This window comes from Tympanuchus pallidicinctus, unplaced genomic scaffold (genome assembly GCF_026119805.1).
Source record: "Tympanuchus pallidicinctus isolate F22 unplaced genomic scaffold, pur_lepc_1.0 scaffold21, whole genome shotgun sequence".
NCBI classification, from domain to species: domain Eukaryota; kingdom Metazoa; phylum Chordata; class Aves; order Galliformes; family Phasianidae; genus Tympanuchus; species Tympanuchus pallidicinctus.
The window spans coordinates 13,026,473-13,049,309 of record NW_026294733.1 but is presented as its reverse complement, the minus strand read 5'-3'; the positions used below and the strand labels follow the sequence as shown (position 1 = coordinate 13,049,309).

Sequence of the window (22,837 nt, the reverse complement as noted above, 5' to 3'; positions counted from 1 at the left end):
GACTTCTACCTTCGTCAGCCATGCTGATGAATGTATCCTTCTGGCTCCTGCTTTAAGGGCTGTGGATCGTTGGAGCCCCTGTAAGTAGCTTCTGGATGGGAAAGTCTCATCCAGGAAGGAGCCAATAATGTGGCTCACGTACAGAACAGACTCACATTTCCTTTCGTGAAGGAAAACCTGCAGCACAGTGCTGTGAGCCATAGCCCCTATCTAGGTGTAGGTGGGCATTTGTGTGCAGAAAAGCTCCAACAGAACTGCCCTCTGACACTGCAGCTTACTTGGATATCAGTATGGCTGGTGGTGCTCATATTCTCACACGTTCCTGACACAGGCTAAAGGCAATTAGCATAACAGAAGGAATCAAGCTTGGAGATGTACTGTTTTGTGAGGGATATCCTAACACCTCTACCAACTCCTATGTTTCCTTCCTAGTTCTGTAGATCTCAGAAGTTACTTGTATTAACCTAGGATCAGTGCTTGCCTCTTACACTCAGCAAAGCTAATAGCATTTGAAGAGTTGTGGGAGAGTCCCCTCTACGTGTACCTGGCCATTAAGGGCAATAAGTTAATGAGTAAGCGATGGAAACCAATCCTGGTCAGAGCCACTGATCAGCAGAGCCATCTGAGAGCATAGAAAGGGTGATCTGGCCAAGGACTCCTTAGGGGTCTGCACTTCTCTGGGTTGTGTGCTCAGCTTTGTTGCAAAGGGGGAAGTGGGGGTTGTGTCCCCATCTAGGGCAGAGACCTTGGGCAGCCCAGCAAGAGGGGTGTGGGGCAGCAGCAGCTGCAGGAGGCTGCCACACTCTGCTCTCTGTGCGCTCCTCACACCATCCCTTCTCAGCTGCTTGTAAAACCTAACAGATGTTTCCTTCATCCACTGCAACTTAAAGGTGCCAAATTATCTTACCAGGGAACACGGGAGCATCAGAAAGAGCGCTCACCTTTTAAGCATCACAGAGGCTTAGTAATGAGCTGTAGCAATGTTTTACGTAGGATCACAGTTAAGTCCTGGTCCTCTCAACTTCCCATTTATTGAAGATGGCTCTATTTGGTATGGCACTGAGAACATATTTCAACTCTGTGATCCGCAGCTGTGACTTAGTTAATGATCTCAATAAATCCTACTTAAACAGAGACAAGAAGAGAATTATGCAAATGCATTTCTGTACCACATCTACTTGATAACTGGAATCGTACCATAAATGAGCCTCAGCATATCAACACCAATAACTTTCTTTTTATAGCAGATATGAAAAATGGGGTAGTTTAAGGAATTTTATTTCAGTCGAGCTACATCTGCAGAACGTATAGGAAAAGTCGACAGTTTTTGTAAGAAAAGGAAACATGTAGTGGGCATATACACAAAGGGGGTGGTTAAAACTGTAAGAGCTGACAAGATTTCTGAAATACAGCTGTGAAGGAGATCACAAATTACATTTCCAAAGTGATTTTTCTAAAATAATGATCAGAGTCTCAGCACAGCATTGTGGCTTTCTGAGCAGCAGTCACACTTGGCAGCTGGATAAAACGTCTTCCACCAGTCTCTTGCAGACCCATGCATCCCCTCTGAGCCTCTGTCTTCTGATACCAACTGCTTCATTCTTACTGAGCTGACACGCTTCTAGCTCAAATTTCATAGATTCTTTGCCAAAATCTGGCTTTGTTTGGCATTTCAGGGTGTAGCTGTACAAAGCAAAGGAGAAGCAGAATAATCATTTAATCATGTTTCAAAGCTAGCACTGGGCAATTTCAAATGAATAAAAGCACTTCATTGAAGTACTCCACTGGCATTTATATTACTGAGAAAACAGCCCAGGATGAAGTCAGCTGAGAGCTGCGAAAGCCCAAATCCAACAGTGTCACCTTCAGAGGTCCCTTCCAACTCTGAGGATTCTGTAATTCTGTGATCTCTTGGCCAAATATTTGTGTGTTTTAACTACCAAGAATGAGCGTTACAGTTACACACAGTCTCTCTCCCAGCTGTACAGCTCACCTTTTGTACTTACATTTTTACAGGAGCAGACAACACTCACATCGGCCTCTAAGTGCTACATCATCATTACTGCTTCATATTCGTCAGAGAGCTCTACGTGAGCTCATTTAACTCATTTAACACTGTTTTGCATCGTGTGGACAATTTTTCTTGCATATATCCATTTATGTTCCCTATGCTTTTTCTAAAATTTTTGTATTTTACAGAGTGGGGCAGAGAAAGCAAATTAAAATATTTGTTTGTTTCAAGGGCTATGGAACTGACCATTTAGGCACATATAAGGTGAAGCCTTTCTGTTTTCCACTTACCCTATCTTTGAAAAGGACAGAGATTATTTCATTCAGCACTTGGTCTGGATTCAGTAGTTGAGTCATGGTAACATCATAGTGTGCCTAAAAGCAGTCAGCTCATTCAAAAAAATTAGAATTGTAGAAAATATCTTTTGCCTAAAACTGAAGATGTTACGAACCTTTTCACGCTGAAAGCTGCAGAACATCCAACCATGCAGACAAATGCTTCAGCTCCCCGGTATGATCATCATAAGACTCTGGAACAACAGCAGGAACGCTAACCAACAACTTCTCCACAACTAATATCAAAGCACTGCAAGTTCTAAAATCAGCATAGAATCCAAAGCAGCAGAGATGGGCCAGGGAAGCACAGAGACAGGTATGTAGCCAGAAGTGCTCACTTGACAGGATGGCAGAAGACAGGTATGAACCCATGCTTCGAGTATCCTATGACACTGCCCCTACCACACAGCTGGGGAATTGCGTGTGCTGTGTCGCTTCAGTGCTTCAGATGTCAAGGAACACACAAGGTTCCATGAAGCTTTTCTAGGGATATTCTAGCCCTGAAGTATCATAGTGCAAAAAAAAAAAAAACAAAACAACAAAACAACAAGGTACTTTCCAACCTTAAGTTAATGGTTGCAGTTTTGTTTGTTTGTATCACATCTAATACTACATACAAAAGGCATGTCCACTAAGTAACTTCTGCAACTTTCAGACATAAAAAGAGTAAAATGTAAAAAGAGACACAGTACACCAATCGTCTTGTCACAAATACACTAATACTGCAACTGTACAAAGACAGATCAGAGAAGGCAGGAAGGTAAAACAGTTTGGGAAATGAACGTAGGTTGTGGATGTAAAAAGCAGACAGAGGAAAAAAAGAAAAAGAAATTCTTCAATTTCCTGTTCAACCTAGAACACGCAGGACTACTTTCTGTAACATCTGCAGCAAAAATTACATAAAGTTTCATCTTCCACTGTTGTAATCTAGTGCCCATAGTGCATCAGTGATCTTCCATAATGCTATGGGCAAGGGAAACTGATGCAGAATGATAAAAGCTTTTAGAGATAAAAAATCTCACTTAGGTTTGTTTCCAATTACTCAACATCGTGAATTATTGGTGCAGTCTGGACGCTTGTCAAATTAGCTGGGTAGGTTTGTAGTCCCAAGTGTCTTGAACTTGTAACAGCGCCATCTTGTATGCAGCAAAACGACAATTGGATAAGCTTCCAGATCAGAATACAGAAGCTGAACTGCATTTAACCAAACTGCAAAACACAAAGTAATCCTCTTATTATAGACACGCTTGCATGCATCAATCATGAGACAGCTGAAAACAGGATCTTGCATCACAGAAACACAGCAATAATTAGGACAGCAGTCCTAGACTTCAGGACATCCAACTTTGACCACTTCAAGGGCCTAATATCCCATGAGCTAGAGCACTGGAATGTAAGGGAGTCCAATAGAGCTGGTAGACATTCAAGCACCACTTCTTCCAAGCTCACAGCACCTTGGGCCCTTCTCTGAGAATGGCCTTGGCTCTGTAGAACACTGCTTATCAGCCACTATAAACATCCTTGTGTTACCATCATTGTTTTTCTCCTTGAATCAAAAGGATGGCATCATACCAGAAACTCTGAAAACAACAGTTCTATCCCAGCTGAACCAGATAAGACATTTTCCGATATAAAGAACGATGAAAGGCATCAAAAATCAAAAGGGGCAAGATTTTTTTTTGCATCCTTCAGCAAGATGGATCACACTGCTTCCTGTGAGCAGCAATCCATCTTGCAGTTGAGAAATACTTGGAAACCTTTCTGGAGACTGCAGCTCTCTGTAGATTTTTGTTCTGAAATTTCTCTTTCTCAGTCAAAGTTCTCATCCATAGGGCCTGTTCAGTTAGGAGTGAACAAAAGGCTGAATACCAAAATCAAGCAAGCTCCTCCTGTTTCTCACCTGTGAATTCAGCATCACTGCAACTTGAACTGTGCATTGGACAGAAACCTTTCAGTGCTGCCGAGATAAAAAAGGTGCAGAATTAGCTTCAGGATATTTCACAGGCAAAAGAATTCACAGAATCTGATTCAAAATCCTTAAGTATCAAATAAGCAGGACAAAAAATGGCTTCTAAACAAATGATTAAAATGAGATCTTAATGGACGAGTATAAAGGAGGCAAATAATCTCATGCTCACTGTCAGCATCTGTTTAAAGTGACTAATTGTTGCTGTTAGCAATGCTTTGGTGTTTGTTGTTGTTTTTGTGAAATAAAGCCATATGTTGTATGTATATAAGCAAAATCCATAAATACCTTATTAACTATATTAACTGATGTGAAAAAGTATTTTGGTGTGATATTAAAGCTTATTAACCAGTATTTATATAGCTTTTCTTTGATTGCCTAATGTTTTGTTTTGGTTTTTAAAACAAAATTAAATCTGTCATTAAAAAAATCAATTCTTAATCAAGTGCCTTAAGTCAAGGGTCCTTTGTTACATTCCCATCCCTCTTGTTCACCAATAAAGAAGTAAAATTCTTATTTTTGATAAATCGGGAAAAAGGTAATCTGAATGGTTTTTAGTGTAAATGCAAATGAGCTTTTTGGAGTGGGATGAATATGGGAACTTATATATCATAAATTACAGTGATAGACCGGAAGAAAGGTGTATATTTCACATATTATTTTGTCCAGATTATGTTATACTCTGTTTAGCTTGTAAATAGATATATTAAGGGGATTGGTGTTACTCGTGTCTAGAGTGTGGACAGCAGTGGTGGAACAAGTTTTGGGGATTGTTTTGGGGAAACTTCAGGGTAAAAGGAGTAATTAGTGGAAACGTTAATAAACTAATAAAACAACAAAATAGCGCTATGGGAGGGTCGCAAGGGAAAGAAATACCAACAAAACAACAACAACAAACAAACAAACAAATAAACAAAACACCTCTCAGGTGTATGTTGTCACATTGGAAGGATGTTGCAGGAGGGCCAGGGGGAATATTAAATAAGAAACTAGGAACATAAATGGAAAAATGGGACCAGTTTTCTAATTGAGTACCCTAATCATGAGAGACCAAGTGCTGGGTGTCTGTGGAAGTTGAAGAATTGTACGGTTTGATTTGTGGATTTTGAAAGGAATGGGACAAACTGTTCTGATGGTATAAGAAAGGTAATTGTTACTGGTATACAGAAGTAGAATGGAGGGTATGTGGAAGTATAACTGAGGGTACGACAAAGGAAAAAGGGTTAAAGAGAAAGTGAGTTTGCCTGTGCTGGTGTGAGACCAACCCCCCACAATGTTCCCCTGCGAGCAGAACCTGGTGTGGGAGAGTGAGCTGCAGACGGAGACTGCTGCTGTAAACAGCATAACTTGCAAAGGGGGAGGTGGAGAGGACATGGCACTGGAAGCGAGACTAGGCTCTGCAGAGAGAATCCCAGTGTTGGTACTGGGAGCCTCTGGAGAGGAGGAGGTAAATTGGGAATAACAGCAGCTGTTAGTGTCACGGCACTGGAGTGGGGCCGTAGGACCCAGGGATCCACTCAGAGAGACATGGGGGCTGGAAGAGCCCAGATAGGGCACCGCCCCATTGGAATGAAAGTAATGTGTAAATTACTGAGAAAGAGGGAACAATTTCTGGTTGCATAGATGAAGGATGGGAACTTGGAAAGTCTACCCTAGCAGATCCATTGCTTAAATTACAGCTGGGGGAACGGGATAAAGAAGTTTATCTTTTGGTGGATACAGGTGTCTCTTACTGCCCGTGGATGATTTTGTAACAACAGAAGGAGCTAATGCCCAATAAATAATGTAAGAGAGTCCAATAGAGCTGGTAGACATTCAAGCACCACTTCTTCCAAGCTCACAGTTGGGGAATCCTTATGGGTAAGGAATCAAGCGCAGGTGGCAGGAAACCTACAACGATGAGCGAGGAGCTCAAGAGAAATCTCAAATGGAAAAAAGGAAAGTCTGTGAAACGTGAAAAAGGGTCTGTCCGCTTTGTAGAAATATAGAAATGTTGTCAGGACGTGTGGGGCTACAAGAAGGAAGGCTAGGACACTTCTGGAATTATATCTGGTGAGGGAGGTCAAGGACAACAAGAAAGGCATCTGTAAGTAAATCAATAGCAAAAGGAAGATGAGGGAAAGTGAGGTCCCACTACCAAATGCAGCGGGTCCTGGCAACAAAGGACAGTGAGAACGTGGAGTTACTGAATGCTGCTTTTGCTTTAGTCTTGACTGATAAGACTGCCCTGCAGAAACCCAGACTCTGAAGGTAAGAGAATGAGTCGGGAGAAAGGAAGACTTCCTGATGGTCAAGAAGGACCGGATTAGAGATAGGCTAGGCAAACTCAATGCACACATATCCATGGCCTTTGATGGCATGCACCCACAAGCAGCAAGGGAGCTAGAAGAAGTGACTGCTGAACAACTCTCTCTCATTTTTAAAAGGCCAGAGAGAACAGGATAGGTGCCTGAGGACTGGAGGATAGTCATGTCAGTTCACTCTTCAAAAAGGGCAAGAAGAAGAGCCAAGAAACCATGGGCCAGGAAGCCTCACTTCTGTCACTGGGAAGATGATGGAGCAGTTTATTCTAGATGTCATCTCCAAGCAGTGGAAGAAAAAGGGGTTATCAGAACTGGTCAACATGGGCTCACCGATGGGAAATCATGTTTGACTGATCTGGTACCATTTTATTTTATACATCCACATTTATTTATCCACCCTGTTTATTTCACACATCCACAAGTCTAATGAGATGCATCCCACTCCTAATGGCATTGGCTGATATAATCTTCAAGCCACTCTCGATGATATAAGTTGTGGCAATCAGGTAAAGTCCCTGGAGACTGGAAAAAAGGTAACATCATGCCCATCTTTAAAGAGGGTAAAAAGGATGACCCGGAGAACTACCGACCTGTCAGTCTCACCTCTGCGTCGGGAAAAATCATGCAACAGATCCTCCTGGAAGCTTGATCTAGACAGGCTGGAGAGTTGGGCAGGGAGGAATTCAATGCGATGTAACATGGGCGAGTGTAGAGTCCTGCATCTGGACAACAACAACCCCAGGTAGCAGTGTAGGCTGGGACAGACCTGTTGGAGAGGAGAGCAGGGGAAAGGGACCTGGAGTCCTGATGGACAGCAGGATGACCATGGGCCAGCACTGTGCCCTTGTGGACAAGAAGGCAAAAGGCATCCTGGGGTGTAATAGAAGGGCTGTGGTCAGTAGGCGAGAGAGGCTCTCCTCTCTCACCACTCTGCCCTGGTGAGACCGCATCTGGAATATTACGTCCAGCTCTGGGCCCCTTCGATCAAGAAGGACAGGGAACTGCTTGAGAGAGTGCAGGACAGAGACACAAAGATGGTGGAAGGAGCGCAACATCTCCCTTACAAGGAAAGAATGAGGGAGCTGGGTCTCTTTAGCTTGAAGAAGACTGAGGGGTGACTTCATTAATGTTTATAAGTACGTAAAGGGTGAGTGTCAGGGAGAATGGAGCCAGGCTCTTCTCAGTGACACCCAGTGATAGGACAAAGGGCAGTGGGCGCAGGCTGGAACACAGGAGGTTCCACATAAATATGAGAAAAAAATTATTTAGGTGAGCGTAACAGAACACTGGAATGGGCTGCTCAGAGAGGTTGTTGGGTCTTCTTCTCTGGAGACATTCAAAATCCACCTGGAAGTGTTCCTGAGTGACCGGAGCTTCCTGCTCCGGCAGGGGGGGCTGGAATAGATGAATCTTTAGAGGTCCTTTCCAACCCCTGACATTCTGTGATTCCATTCTAAGGCAGATAGAAGGCAAAGAGGTGATACAGGAGAATCAGATGACTTCACCAACGGCAAATCCTGCTTGACCTTCCACGATGGCGTCACATAGTGGACAAGTCAATGGACAAGGGAAGAGCCACTGATATCACCTATCTCAATTTCAGTAAGGCCTCTGATATGGTATCCCACAACATACTTCTCTCCAAATTGGAAAGGTATGGATTTGATGGGTGGACTGTTCAGTGGACAAAAAAGGGGACGGAATCTTCAGCTGGGTCTGACAGAATAAGGGGAAATGGTTTCAAGCTCAAAGAGGGTAGATTTACATAAGGAAGAACTCTTCTGTGGTGAGGCACTGGAACAGGCTGTCTCATAATGCGGTGGATGTCCCATCCCTGAAGACTCTCAAGGAGAGGTTGGATCAGGCCGTGGCCAACCTGATCTAGCTGTGCATGTCGCCGTTCATTGCACGGGACTTGGACTAGATGGCATTCAGAGGTCCATTTCCAACTCTAAGGATTTTATGATGTCATGACCAGCTGGGTAGATGAGGAAAGAGCAGCGGCTGCTGTGTACTTTGAATTCAGCAAGACACTGAATTGACATTGTCTCCCATAACATCCTCATAGGTAAGCTTAGAAAGTGTGGGATAAATACTAGAGAGTGAGGTGGATTGAGAACTGGCTGATAAGCCAGGGCTGTGATCAATGGCACAGTCTAGCTGTGCCTCCCTTATGAGGAAAGGCTGAGAGACCTGGGGCTGTTCAGCCTGGGAAAGAGAAGGTTGAGAGGGGATCAACGTTTGCAAATATCTGAATCATAGGTGTCAAGTGTGTCAAGGTGTCGGATGATTTTCAGAGGTGATCAACATCAGGACAAGAGGCAATGAGTACAAACTGGAACACAGGAAGTTCCACACAAGCACGAGAAATAACTTCTTTACCTTGAGGGTGTCAGAGCCCTGGAGCAAGCTACCCAAAAAGACTGTGAAGTCTCCTTCTCTGGAGATATTCAAAATTCCCCTGGATGTTTTCCAGCACTATTTAATGTAGAGAACTTGTTTTAGCATAGGCTGGACTAGATGATCTCCAGAGGTCTCCCTTCCAGACTCCTTGTTCCTGTGACTGTACTGGAGATGTCCCTAAAAGCTACAGCTCCAGAAGACAGCTAGCTGGAGAGATGCGTCAATTTCTTTTATGGAACTGTTTATGCCTTCATAACAGCCTTGTTTTCACATGAATCACAATTTTTTTTGAACATGTCATCTACTGATTCAAATATAAATTCCTCTCAAGTGATTTATATGATTCTGTTCACTTCATGAAAAAGTCAATGTATGCAGATTCGAAAAATCTAAAACTGATGCTATATATCGACTTTGCCTGGTGTAAGTTTCATGCAAAAGTGTTCTATGCAGTGCACTAAGTAATTATTATTTTTAAGGCTATTTAAAGACTCAGTAATAAAAAAAAAAATATGGCTTGGCTGCAGAGACATCAAAACTTTGAAAATCAAAAGTCACACTGACCGCATCAGAAATTCCTTCACCAGCTGAATTTATTAATCTTTAAATCTTGAATCTGGATTCTATTGAATTCCAGAAAAGATGCTAGAGAACTCCTTTCCAAGTGTATCACAAGGAAAACAGCCAGCAAGGAATATTATCAAAGCTCCCTCAAACCAGAGGGAAAGCTAGCGGTACCTCTACAGAAATAACATCATTCAATATTTTCAGCTAGGACTCCTTTAAACCCATCTTGCATCCTCCTCCAGTTTGGAGAGATGGCATGCAAAAAGCAATGGTCAGCCCTCTCCCATGACGTGCTGGTGACTCACCTGAGCTGAAGCCAGCACTAAATCCCTGGGCAATAACAGGGCCATTATATCAATAGAAAAACAGGACGAGCAAGTGCAATTTTCTACAGAGCGCAGGCAACTCAGATCACAGAATTTTTCACAAGGCCATTCCTAATAGTATTAAATGTTTTCAAGAGCTATCACTCCCATAAAATATTTCTCTAGCAAACATACCTTAAGTTTTCTTGGCCCATGTCTGCTGAATCACTTCCTTTTTTGCCTGCTGTAAGCACCGTAATCACTTTATCCAGGCCTCTTTGATGACTTCCAAGTCGTTTGGCCTTTCTCTTCTTTTGGCTGCTCTCCACATGAGCTAGGTTGAGATCTAAATCCACAGAATGACACCTGTTACAAAACCAAATTAATTAGTTACTTTTCCTCAGCAATCAGACTGTAGTTATTTCATATGCACTGTTAGAATATGATCAGATCAGAATGAAGAAAACAAAAGGAAGTGTTGTGTATTATGAGAGTTTCTGCTTACATGTGAATTGAGCTTTAAGCTCAGAGATGCATTTTAAAACTGCAGCACTCGGGGAAAATGGAACAAGATGGGATTTATGTTATGGAAAACAGGAATGCATTCTGAAGATGAGTGACTTCTAGTTTTAATTTATTTTATTTTTTTTTTTTTTTTTTCTGCTTTCAGTGCTTCCCAGGGAATACAGCAAGAGGTTTTAGGAAAATTTTAACCAAGAGAAAGGAAATACAGCTTGCTGTTGCGAACAATATCTCCTAGGCTGTTCACTGATTAAGGTAGCACTGCTCTGAACCAAAAACATATATAGATAACTGTACACTTCCCTCCTCTCAGGAAGAATCTCCGTTGCTGTCAATTCATATGTATTTGTTGGTGTTTTGGGCTTCTTAACTGCAATGACTGTTGTGCACTGGCTCTCTGAAAGAAAGTATCCAAACCAAAGCAGGTATGTTTCTGCAGTAGAGGATTTACTTTTCTTCAGTCAGGATTTCTCACGATTAGCAATTTTTTATTTTTTTTTTTTAAAGCCAGCCTCCTATCTATCTCTAGTCTGCATCTTCAGAGTGATAAAATAGGTTTTTACTAGAACAACAAGACCACAACAGAAAACTGAGACTGATCCCCCCAGAGCTCTGTAATTCAAAAGTCTTTGAGGGGCTGGCGCAGTGCAGTACAGCAGGTTTGGAAGGGATGAGGACCAGAACTGGTTTCTTGTTCTGCTACTGGTCTCAGGACAAACACTGAGGAATTTACTATGTCAAAAGGTTGCATTCCACATCAAGCACATTTTCCTTTATGTGAAAGGTGCGAATTGCATCACCACGGTTAATACTACATGTTGAGTAACGGCCTAAAAAGTTCTATTGTCCACATGTTGGAAAAGAGCTCTGTAGAGCAGCTTTGAATTTGTGGAGACAACTCAATAAAGCTCGAAGATTCAGCTTTCCATAGCAGCAGTTGGCCCCAGACAGCGATGTTTTCTCAACACTTCCAAGAGATACTTCCACCGTTTATTGTTATATCTCTAAGTACTGCTTTAACCTATCCTGAATGTAAGAACTTCCAATAGAACAACAAAAGTATTTTAAATTTTTAACTCTCAGGAATATCTAACAAAAACGAGCTGAAATCACACTTCTGCACTTCTCATGTAAGAAATACCTACTTTTACTTTTTAAACTTACCGTAAGACCAACATCAGAAGTTACCACATGCAGTCTTAAGACAAAAATAAAACCTGTGTGAACAACCAGCCTTTGTAATGCACTTTGTTGAACACTTAACAAAGGAAAGTGGTATGTTCAGTAACTCTTAGTAACACATTAGCCTGCAGAGATCGAGCATTTCTGAACAATATTCCCCAGCACTTGGAACAGAAGAATCTTCAATTGTAAAAAATGCTTAGTACTTTAAAGGGCAGAGTGAACACGTGCAGTATCAGCACTAAGGATGAGGACAAACATCTTTGTAACTCAGAGGAGCTGCTATAGCATGGACACATTTCTGGTCCATCACGTAAATGCAAGTGTTAACATTGCTAGCCTAAGTATTTTCAATGCCACACTGAGTAGATATGTGAAAGTACAGGTTACATTTCATTTAGAAGCAAGATGCAATAAGAGCACAGTTAAGTAAAAGCATACCCTTCTCTTTCACTCAAAATAGCAGCCCAGAAAAAAAGCAAAAAAACATAACGAACGTTGAAGAAATTTTCTACTACATCTCCATGAGAAATGGAACCACGTGCTAGTTTTAGGAACACAGCAATTGTCTCATTATCTGAATGCATCTAAAGGCACGCTCCTTGTGAGAACTTCCGTCATTAATAGACGAGTAACCTGCCCTGACATATGGTTAAACCACTTGCAGTGCACTGTCTGCACTGTCAGATGTCATATGTGACTGCCTGTACCTGTCCATCTCACATTTGGATGACTTGTCTGGAAGGATGCCACGAAGGACAGGATCAAAGGCCTCCCTGAAATCTGGAGAGATTACATCCTCTGCCTTCATACACAAAGTGAGTGGCCTTAACATAGAACGAGATTTGATGACCAAGACTGGCTGCACACATCTCTCTTACAGATGTTGAGGCCACCAGGCTGTTTACCAGGCAGAGCTTTAGCACACAGAAGCATTTTTACCAGAATGTTGTGCTGAACTCTAACACCTACCCTCTGGCTTGCTGGCTGTGTTTTACTGGCACGTCGTTTGTGATGGAATTCTTAAGTGGATGCGCTTGCCACGAACCTTCCTGGATTGAATCAAGAGATAGGTTGTGACATCCGGTCATAATTCCACCTGAAAACAAGAGTATTTAGATCTCTTCAGAGAAGTTGTCAGTACAAAGAAAGCTTAGCGTTCTAAACGTTTCTGCATGTCTGGAATATTTTCCCCTTGATGTGCAACCTTCATGTCTGATCACATCAGGCTAGTTTCAGACCTTAGCTGCTCACACAACAAGTTTAAGATAAAGAAGCAGACTGCTCTTGTTTTTGCTTGAGAGCAGTACAATTGCTGAAAGTGAAGAGTAAAGCTGGTGCCAGAATGTCTCTACTGAAGTGAATGGCAAAGCTCCTGTTAATGCATTTTGCACAATATTTCATCTGGACTCCCATTTTTGGGGGTCATGTTTCAGCCCAGCCCCAAGGAGCATCAACATTCAACTTGATTTTCAGCAGCTTTTTGACGACTATGAGAACCATGGATGAATTGCTTGATAGACTCAGAGTGTAGTACAATTATAAGGCATTAAAAGTCCTTTAATAAAGGACAGTGAAAATATCACAGACTAACATGGAAGAACTTCTTCCCCTTGTAGGTAGATTGTTCTCATTATTTTCTGTACCTGAAAAAAAGTAGAAACGTCTCTCCTGGGTAAAACTTACATTTTATATCTATTCCTACTAAAGTTATATTAACATTAATAATAAACATATTAATTAATCTTAACAATCCTTCCAAATTCTACCACTTCCCATTTAATAGAAAGACAATTCAATTTCAAGAAACAATTTTCAGATTCAGGTTAAAGCCAGAGTACACATCGTGTTTTAAATCTCTTCTGCAGCTTGGAATGCCATTAGTGACATTTATACAATATCTCTAGAAGCACTCAGTTTAGCTTTCTCATTTATTTTCAAAAGTTACTGGAATGGATTCATTTCATAAGGATTTTAACATGGTAGAAAATAACAGAAAGGCTTAGAAAACAAAATTAAAGGAGAAAAATAGAATAAATGTGATCTTCAGAAATGTAGTTATTAGCCACAGATAGACTATACGGAGTTCAGCAGGGGTACCTTAGCTCTGAAAGGTATAAAATACTTTGTGTTTGAGAATAAGCAAGCATTAGAGTCTGTTAACACAGAAAGGTTATTTACTGTAGTAATGAGCTTAAATACAATGAGTTACATACATTTATTACCTCCGATATTAATGCCGATATACTCTGCTCTGGTTGTGAAACACAGGAAGTTCTGTAACACAGTCTTCATCAAGGTGCCCCAGCTGCAAGAACAAGACCTATACTGAAGGAACAGCTTCCAAGTCATCTCACAGAGCCAATATCACCACGATAGTCTTCTGATATGCAGCAATCGAGTCAATAGTTAGCCACCATTTCAGATTTTCTATTTTAAACAGTTAGTATCAGGGCTAAATACTGCAAGGAGTAAACAGAATCACAGAATTGTAGGGGTTGGAAGGGACCTCCAGAGCTCATCGAGTCCAACCCCCTGCCAAAGCAGGTTCCCTACAGCAGGTCGCACAGGTCGGCATCCAGGCAGGTCTTGAACATCTCCAGAGAAGGAGACTCCACCACCTCCCTGGGCAGCCTGTTCCAGTGCTCCGTCACCTCACTGTACAGAAGTTCCTTCGCACATTTTATGTGGAACTTCCTATGCTGCAATTTCTGGCCGTTTCCCCTTGTCCTGTCTCCACTCACCACTGAAAAGAGTCCGGCCTCGCAATTCTGCCCCCCACACCTCAGATACTGATAGAGCTGGATCAGGTCCCCTCTCAGTCTTCTTTTCTCGAGGCTGAACAGACCCAGTTCACTCAGCCTTTCCTCATAGCAGAGATGCTCCAGGCCCTTCACCATCTTCGTGGCCCTCTGCTGGACTCTTTCCAAGAGATCCCTGTCTTTTTTGTACTGGGGAGCCCAGAACTGGACACAGTACTCCAGATGAGGTCTTACCAGGGCAGAGTAGAGGGGGAGGATCACCTCCTTCGACCTGCTGGACACGCTCTTTTAATGCACCCCAGTAAGCCATTGGCCTTTTTGGCCACAAGGGCACACTGCTGGCTCATGGCCGACCTGTCATCCACCAGGACACCCAGGTCCCTTTCCGCAGGGCTCCCCTCCAGCAGCTCATCCCCCAACCTGTACCGGTGCATGCAACTATTCCTCCCCAGATGCCAGACTCTACACTTGCTTTTGTTAAACCTCATCCGTTTTTTTTCTGCCCAGCTCTCCAGCCTGTCCAGGTCTCGCTGAATGGCAGCACGGCCTTCAGGCTGTCAGCCAATCCTCCCAACTTTGTATCATCAGCAAACTTGCTGAGGGTGGCCACCATCCCCTCATCAAGGTCACTGATGAAGATGTTGAACAAGACCGGACCCAGCACCGACCCCTGAGAAAGAGTCACCAAACTTCAGCAACTGGTCCCTCTGTGGCAACAGGTTTTGAATTCAAGTACAAAAGCCTGTCAGCAGATGAAATTTTCACGAGAGCAGAAGTTACACCTCTATCCCTCCTTAATTATTCAGTTGCATGGCATGCACAGCACACGGTGGTACCATCAGCACAGCTGAAGGGAAACAGTGGCACCCAGTGGCCAGCAGCAGCCATTGGCTGCAAATACACAGCAACTTCTCAGTATCTGCAGCAAGAATCTCCCTCACACACCCAGTTCCCAGCCCCACCCCATCCCCGCTACCCCAACCTCTCACACAGGTCAGACAGTTGAGAGATAAGGAGGACAAGCACAGTTCCAGAGACTCATAGAATGGCTTGAGATGGAAGGGACCTTAAAGACCATCAAGCTCCAAGTTGCAAAGTTGCAACTCACCAGATCAAACTGTCCGGGACCTCATTCAACCCAGCCTTGATTACCATCAGGGACAGACATCCCTACCTCCTGTTTTATCCACCGCACCTCTCAGCACGGGGCTGCCTGCAAACTTTCTGAAGGTGCTCTCTAGTTCCATTCTCTCTGTCACTGACAAAAGTATTGAGGGCGCCAAAATGGACCCCCGAGAGTCACCACTAGTCAGCAGCTTCTGAAGAAATGTATTATCACTCCTATTCTGTGAGGATGCCAGTGGTCCAGAAAAGATTCCAGAAAATACTTAGGCTTCTTCAAGTGTGCGTACTTACTGGGTATTTACTTTGCCGCTGAACAGCATCAGAATAACCTTGCATGAGCCAAGGGTGATTTAACAGGTGTTTAACTGTAATCTGCTTCTTTGGGCAGCAACATTCAAGCTGTTACTTATATCATCAAGAAGAACTGGAGACAGTTATTCTTTTCCTAAGAACTTCAAGGTGCCTAGAAGCACAGATAGAGACCAGCGGTATTTATTCACTTCACCAAAAGGAAGGTCAAACACCTGAGCTGTGAAGAACAGTTACTGTAACCATAGGTTCTCTAAATGTTCCAGCAGGATTTTGTATTTGAGACTGCGTAGATACAGCCCAAGGGCATACTTAGTACATTCAGCTTCCTTTATGAAACATCTTTTGTTTACAAATCGCTTTTAATTATACAGCACAATTAAAAACATCCAAATGCAAGCTGCTTGAAGACTGTTTAATTATTAAAACTGTAATTATTTCTATAACCATTAACTAGTACTACGTTATTATTTGAGAATTTTCAGCACAAGGCAATGCTAACCTTTTCTTCAAGGATATCAGGCGTGGAACAGTTTAACTTGTTTAAACACCGCATATTTTCTAAGCACTCCATCAATGTTTTGAGCTTATGCAACAGCATTTTGTACATCAATCTAAATAGAAGCAGCCCTTTTACCTGTAGCAGTTGGTCAAGTAGCAGCGTGCTGCTAGGTGAAAGCCATTTTGGAACAGTGTATTTTCCTCTCTGCAATAAAAAAGTTATTTTCTTAACTAAAATAAGAGAGGATTGAGAATGAACCTTGAACAACTAGCTCAAAAGGAACTATTAAATTATTTGGATGATATTGACATCTCTTTTCTTTCAAAGCACAGGAACAGAGATTACAAACTCTGCTTTAAGAATAGCTTGAATAAATTTAATGGTAAAAATTAACACGTAATTGGCTGAGGGCAATGCTGGAAGGAAAACTGCTCACAAGAGCTACAAAATGCCTAAGATCACACCAGAAATACTTTGTTCTAACAACAGTTATGGCACATAGTCAATTTCCTTAAGTACTTCCCAAATGAAGTGATGTGGAGCATTACAGGAAAAAGAACACTGAACACAGATGCTATGATCCTGATTAGAGTCAAGCAGTAGACTTAAACCAATTCTGAGTTTTAGATTCCAGGATATTTCAGGATCTGTAACGTGCGAAAGTCAATTACACAACAATGCCTCTGTGTCTGCATTTCAAGCACTTCTCAGATCACAGCCACATACAATTAAAACAAATTCAGTGCAGAAATAGCAAGCCAGTATCTTAATACTTGTGAGATCATCCATTTTTTACTGCATTCTGACTCAGTTCTGAAACTTGCTCGTCCCAGTTCACTTAAACAAGTTCCACCAGTTCAAGCAATGCAGCCCTGAGCTCCAGTGTGCATCAGACAGATAGAACTAAGTGGTGCAGAAACAATCTTGGACAGCTTCAAGAGCTCCATTCTGCTAACAAACTCTCAGTCCAAAACTATTCACAATTTTAAGGAAATGTACACCTGAAGCAGTTGGATCATTTTCCATTTGCCACGTTCTGCAAATTGGAGTGTTGATTAGCACAAAGGATTTTCTGCAGTCCTGCAGAAATGGACAAAGTCCTAATTACAAAGGGACAAAGGCTCAATTCACAACATAGTTCACACCAGACTAAAAAGCCATGTCTCTTGATTAACACTCTCAGGATGTTATGCGCTTGAAAGGAAACAGAACGAACTGCTGAATTCGAAGGCAATCAGTGGGGTCCCTACATTTCCTCCTGATTCTGAAGAGGAAATTCTGATAGTAGATGCAGAACTTTGCTCTTCCTAGACATGAGAAGAATTGGCATTCAATAACATTAATTTCTGGTAAATCAAACGATGTATTTGTATCTTTACTACAGGTAGTAATAGGGAGCAGCCAGTTGAAGAACCAGATACAAAAATTAGCCCATTGGGAAGTAAATACTTCTCCTTAAACTCTCCATGCTATCACATTATATAATCAGGCTACATAGGCCAACCAAGTGTAGAACCAAATCCACAAAATACTGGTAGACAAAGCAGCAAAAAAAAAAAAAAGGGGACAATAGTCAGCAGACAGGCCTTTCCACACACAGTACAGCTCAGCATGTTCTGTCATCAGAAAAGCAAGGCCTCTTGTCATGCTCAGCTATTTCCCTTCTCAGTGTATTCTAGCACCATCGATACCTCCTGTTGTCCTCCTGTAGAGTGCCATCACATTGTCATCATCCAAAGGAAGAAACCCACACAACAGAGCGTACCGCAGTACTCCCATGCTCCAAAAATCTGCCTAAAAAAATAAAAGGACAAGTTTACAAACCTGAAGCACCTAAAATGCCTTACTGACAGATTGTATTGCCTGCCCTTGCCAAAGGCCACACACAGCCTACGAAAAGCTGGCTCTTTCCCTCACGAAAAAAACCTTATGCTTTCTCTGGAACCATATGACCCTAATTCAATTGTTCTTCCACTCAACTTAAAGCACTACTAAAACCAATATCTTCATCTTAGCTCATCACCCTTCTGCAGTACCTTATACCTACAAGGATTTCACTGGCAAAAACGAAATCAAACCCATCACAAAGGATTTGGCACAGTTACATGTTACTGGCTACAACGAGAGCTGTCAGCAGTCAGCTCTGAGGCTCTGCTGCTGTTCTCTTTGTGTACAGGCACAACAAGGTTCGTACACCTCACAATGCCATTCTCACTTTGACTGTAAAGAAAAAGGAGGCTTGAGAAGCAGTCTGTGGAAAACAAATAAAGCAAGAATTAGAAGCCATCAACAGCGGTGCAATGGTACCTGAAAGAATTGCTCCATCTTTAACAGCAGAGCAATTCAAGAAGTATGAGGGCATTTCAAACCAGACCAGTTTGGACAGATTAACAACTGCAAGTAGTGGGTTCCAAAGTTCTAGACATGAAATCAAAGCTGGAAAAACTCTTCACGTTTTCGTCTCTCAATTTTTAGTACATTGTGCATTACAATGGAAGCAAGTCTTCACACACAACTTGGAAGCTAAAGACAAGTCTAACAAAACATGTAAGATCCTGAGACCGCACAAAAGTTTGACAAATGATGGACAATTAACAGAGCAAATTGCTCTTTCAAAAACTGACTAATAGAAGGAGATCTCCGAAGTTGCTGTTTCATAGAGCCCCAAAGTAGGGAACAATTGGTGGAGACAGATGAGGATCAGCCAGAGACAAACCAGCCAGCCGTGTGAACTGCGGCCCATTGCACTTTTCAGTCTGTGGCCACTGACAGCTTCTGAGAGCTACTAAGCAACGCAACCCAGCAGAAGTCAGGAGGGGAACCAAGTGAGCGTATCTGAGCTCCACTGCCTTTAAACGCTCTCTGGGGAGGGAAAGAGGGGAGAGGTGTAAAACAAACAAACTCTGGTCTGCATACCTCTGAGCCAATATAGGCTTTACCCTGGATTAGCTCTGGTGCTGCACATGCTGGGCTTCCACGGCACGTGTTCAGGTTGTAATCAAGGCCTCCCTGGAATAGCACAGAAAACAGAAGAGTTTGCTTTAACAGAGTTCATACTTTCTGTAATGACACTTCAGAAGCCTCAGAGGCTTCTTCTCCTGGGCATACTTTCATTCATTATACATTTGGCTTTCATTCAATAGGTGACCTCACTAAGCAAATATTGTCTAAGACCATAAGCACTGTAAAGATCCCAAGCTGCTCACTTACCTTATGTATCCTTGGCATGATGCATTATTTTCCTTAGCTGATCATCTACTAAAATGAACTGTCTGCGCAAACACCAAACTGAGAAAGAAGTCATGCAAGAGCTGTTGTGTTTGAGGCTCGATGATCATTTAGAACAATTTCATGCAATAACTTTACAAACTTTACAAAGAACAACTGATATAATACTTCCTTATTCAGAGTATCCTATTACTCCACTTGGGTTTTGTTCTAAACAGGTCAGAGCAAGATATACCAATACACCAAAATTATACCACTGGGACAACAGCCTGTTGGTCTTACCTGCGAGAGGCTCTAAATTTGGCCAGGAAAAGCGATTTGAGGATAAGTAATTCTCTTTGAATCAGGAAGGCAGCCTTCCCATTGAATTCTTTCTTACCAGCACCCATCTGGCATGTTAAGTAAAGGCTCCTAGAAAGCAGTTTCAAGATCTAGAAACAATTCAGTTCAAGCATATGCAACCACAGGATCTGTACGTCACCTGCAAAACTCATTTAGTTTTATCCATAACCTCAATCTACATACAGTTCCTTCGAAGAGATAATGACATGCCAGCCCAGTGCTCCTATGACAGGCCCTTGCATAAGACAGGTGATACATGTACAAGATGATCTACAGCTTATGCTACCTTAAAAAACTGAAGTGTAAGTTAGGAATTAAAACCAGTTCACTTACTGTGAATGCTGATTAGTGCCTTTTACAAAAAGACAGAATATATAACATTTTATTCTTAATTTTAAAACCAATGAATCTTGAACCCACTCACCATTGAAATATTTAAGAATCATTTCATTTCAGCTTCATTTTTATATTATTGTCTACTGCTAAAGATAAAAACAATAGCCTTAAGCGTGGTGGAAACACTATTTCTTACCTCCAAGACCATGAATGTTTTCTTTGATGTCTCTATTACATGATACAATTGGCAAACATCTTGATGACTTAAGTTCTTCATGGCATCAATTTCTGTTTTAACACGAGGCAAGTCACCCTTAAGAGACCATAAAAGCAAGCTATGAAATTGCTAACTAATTTGGCATACCAGGTACCACATCTGACTACTGCATAACATAAGATGTCAAACCACGTATGTGACAGCACACAATTCAGCATCAACTCAGCAATGGCTGACATTACTCCCATAGGAATTCTAAAACACGGATCAGCGAAAGCTGAAATGTAAAATATCCAGTATTTTCATTAGCATTTTGTTGAAGTTGCTGTAATAATGTTGAACTTCCTCCATTTTACAGCCAGAGAGCATTGCCCTCTGAACAACGAGGAACAAGATTTGTGGTGTTCTGCTGAACTTTTTCCAACCCTACAGCATCCTTCAAAAGGCAATGGCACTAGTATGCTGCATTTCTATATACCACCTCCCTGTGCTCTTGAGAACTCCACAACTCCAACAGAAGGTGTTATCATATTTAAAGATCTTTTGGCTTGCCCCTAAAGCAACTTTGTCCATGATTTTTGTTGCAACTTTTTCAACAGTAAGAAGATGCTGCCCGAGTCTCACCTCTGCAAAACCACCTAACATTCAAAACAAAAATGCTTAAAGTTGAGTGTGAATTCTTCTCTAATATAATGTTATAGGGAAAGCAGAGTACCTAGCATACACTGTGTGTAATGTTTTAATTAGAGGAAGAGGTGATCAGCATAATCAATTCCCAACCGGTTTCAAAATTCAGTTTCAAGTTTATATACGAGAAACCTGATGTAGGGATCTTATAAGAGCAGTTAGTCTATTCTCAGATAAAGAGAGTGGTGAGTCAGACTGCGAGGCACGTTGGTTTTGTACAAAGATCACGCTTACCCGTTCCAATTGTTTCATGTAATTCACAGTACTTGGGAATTTCCGGGTAGTCAATGACAGACATCCTGAGTTCCACAAGACCTTGAGATCCTCCAAGCACCTGCAGTGAGGAAGAGCCAGCAGGGTTTACATCCTACGTAGGACACACTTTTAGAAGCAGAAGGGGCAGCTCCAGCACTGCCCATCTCCTCACCAAAGCGCATCCTGTCTCACCTAGCAGTAACAAATCACACTGCATGGCTCGGACTTCTCTTATGATAACAGTACAGAACACTGCTCAGAGCTTCGTGCCACAGAGCAGCAGCAGAGTTGGACTACAGCTTTAGAATCATAGAATCACAAGGTTGAAAACCACCTGCAAGATCATCTGGTTCCAACCGCCCTCCCATCACCACTGCTACCACAAGCACTAAACCAGATCTCGCAGCTCCTCATCCAGACGCCTCTTGAACACTGCCAGGGACAGTGGCCCCGCCACCACTCTGGGCAGCCGTTAGCCTATCCTAATTCTGTTTCTCTTTCTGAGAGAAAAAGTTCTTCCTTATGTCTAACCTAAACCTCTTCTGGTACAACTTGGGGCCATCTCCTCGAGTCCTGTTTGTTGCCTGGGAGAAGAGGCCAAACCCCTCCTCATCACAAGGAGCTTCAGGAAGTTGTACAGTGCAGTGAGGTCTCCCCTGAGCCTCCTCTTCTCCAGACTGAACAATCCCAGCTCCTTCAGCCACTGTTCACAAGACTCGTACTCCAGACCCCTCACCAGTTTCGTTGCCCTTCTCTGGACACACTCCAGGGCCTCAATGTCTTTCTTGCAGTGAGGGGCCTAAAACCAAACACAACACTCGAGGTGCGGCCTCACCACAGCTGACTACAGGGGGATGATCACCTCCCTGCTCCTGCTGGCCACACTATTTCTAATGCAGGCCAGGAGGCCGCTGGCCCAGGGCACGCTGCTGGCTCGTGTTCAGCCAAGCACCCCCAGGTCCATTTCCTCTTAACAGTCAACCAGTCAACCCCCAAGCCTGTAACGCTGCATGGGGGTTATCGTGGCCAACGTGCAGGACCCGGCACTCGGCCTTGTTGAACCTCGTTAGGAAGCAGCGGGAACCTCTCCCCATAGGGCTAAGCGGCCCAGCAGCGCTCTGTACCTTAGCGGGGCCGTCTCAGCTTCGATCCCACCCCGCGCGCCACTCCGGCACAGCGCAGCCCGGCCTTTCTGCAGGCGGCCCGAGGAAGGGCCGCTCCTCCCGATGAGCCCCGCCGCCTCAGCGCAGACACACGGAGCGCTACTCCCAGCTCCGCAACTTCCTTTCCAGGGCGACCCGGCCTCCGCCGCATACCGGAACCGCGCTCCGACGGTTGTGACGTATGTGACAGTATACAATTCATCGGGGTGAAACTGAATTTATGCAGTCCAAGGAGGCCTAGACTGCCGCATAACGCTCGTTAATGATGAATCTGTCAGCCAATCTTTCACCACCGCCTTCCATCTCCCATCGGCGCT

At 42.8% G+C, this 22,837-nt stretch overlaps 1 protein-coding gene across 7 annotated transcripts; it reads right to left on the bottom strand.

The window, feature by feature from the left end:
- Positions 1-1,261: 1,261 nt before the first annotated feature.
- Positions 1,262-22,622, bottom strand: LOC128081379 (maternal embryonic leucine zipper kinase-like). 7 transcript variants are annotated; one of them, XR_008207161.1, is made up of 8 exons: positions 21,337-22,622; positions 20,395-20,511; positions 16,428-19,301; positions 13,820-13,902; positions 12,567-12,693; positions 10,086-10,256; positions 2,463-2,540; positions 1,262-2,385 (listed from the first exon to the last, which is right to left on the bottom strand). XR_008207161.1 is itself a non-coding variant. In XM_052684539.1 (5 exons), the coding sequence occupies exons 1-5, from the start codon at positions 15,799-15,801 to the stop codon at positions 2,364-2,366; spliced, it is 441 nt and encodes a 146-aa protein (XP_052540499.1). In that variant the 5' UTR covers positions 15,802-16,393; the 3' UTR covers positions 1,262-2,363. The 7 variants fall into 7 exon arrangements, 3 of the variants coding, with proteins under 3 accessions (XP_052540499.1, XP_052540497.1, XP_052540498.1); XR_008207162.1 differs by having other exon boundaries at positions 13,811-13,902; positions 19,209-19,301; XR_008207160.1 differs by having other exon boundaries at positions 19,209-19,301.
- Between the last annotated feature and the right edge of the window lie 215 nt (positions 22,623-22,837).

Bases quoted from the DNA above. Each gene is read 5' to 3' on its own strand.
- LOC128081379 (XM_052684537.1), bottom strand. From the start codon at position 15,801: ATGCTGTTCAGCGGCAAAGTAAATACCCA. The intron at 13,903-15,772 runs GTAAGTACGCAC...TTGTTCTTGCAG, and splicing joins AGCGGCAAAGTAAATACCCA to CTGGGGCACCTTGATGAAGA. The intron at 10,257-12,566 runs GTAGGTGTTAGA...GTTTTGTAACAG, and splicing joins CACAGCCAGCAAGCCAGAGG to GTGTCATTCTGTGGATTTAG.